This window comes from Penaeus monodon, chromosome 34, assembly GCF_015228065.2.
Source record: "Penaeus monodon isolate SGIC_2016 chromosome 34, NSTDA_Pmon_1, whole genome shotgun sequence".
NCBI lineage: Eukaryota > Metazoa > Arthropoda > Malacostraca > Decapoda > Penaeidae > Penaeus > Penaeus monodon.
Window position 1 is genome coordinate 5,963,698 of NC_051419.1, and position 422 is coordinate 5,964,119.

The following is a 422-nucleotide window of genomic DNA, read 5'->3' on the forward strand; positions in this document are numbered from 1 at the left end:
GGGCTCCGTACTTATATATAATATGTTAATCTGTACTTCTCTTTTGTCAAACCTAAATCTGTTTTGTGTTGAAGAAAATGTATATACGTCTTTTTCATCTATTTGAGAAATATACCATGTACTAAAAAAGGTAAATCTGACTTGCTCCCCAGTTCTGCAAATACGAATGCGAGAATCCGCCAGAGGACCTGCAACTGTGTCTATCAAATGCATTCACGACAACTTGCAACACTTATAACGTCACGGATAAGGTAATAACTTTTTTTTCGTTTATATAGATACGAGTTTTCGGTTCAGTTACCATATTAACTGTACGTCGTTTTAGCTGAAGGGATGAAAATAGTGCAATAAAATAGATTCTGAATGGCAAGTCCTGAGTGTCAAGAAATTAATAGACAGAGAAGTAAAATACCAAATTAAGA

The 422-nt window shown here is 34.4% G+C and overlaps 1 protein-coding gene across 1 annotated transcript in view; it reads left to right on the forward strand.

Annotated features, from left to right (window-relative positions):
* The window catches only part of LOC119594539, a 24,704-nt gene that overhangs the window by 12,753 nt on the left and 11,529 nt on the right, over nt 1–422 (forward strand). Inside the window, exon 5 of the mRNA XM_037943571.1 lies at nt 153–251. Within this exon, the coding sequence (XP_037799499.1) occupies nt 153–251 (99 nt within the window). The remainder of the gene's footprint in view (nt 1–152; nt 252–422) is intronic.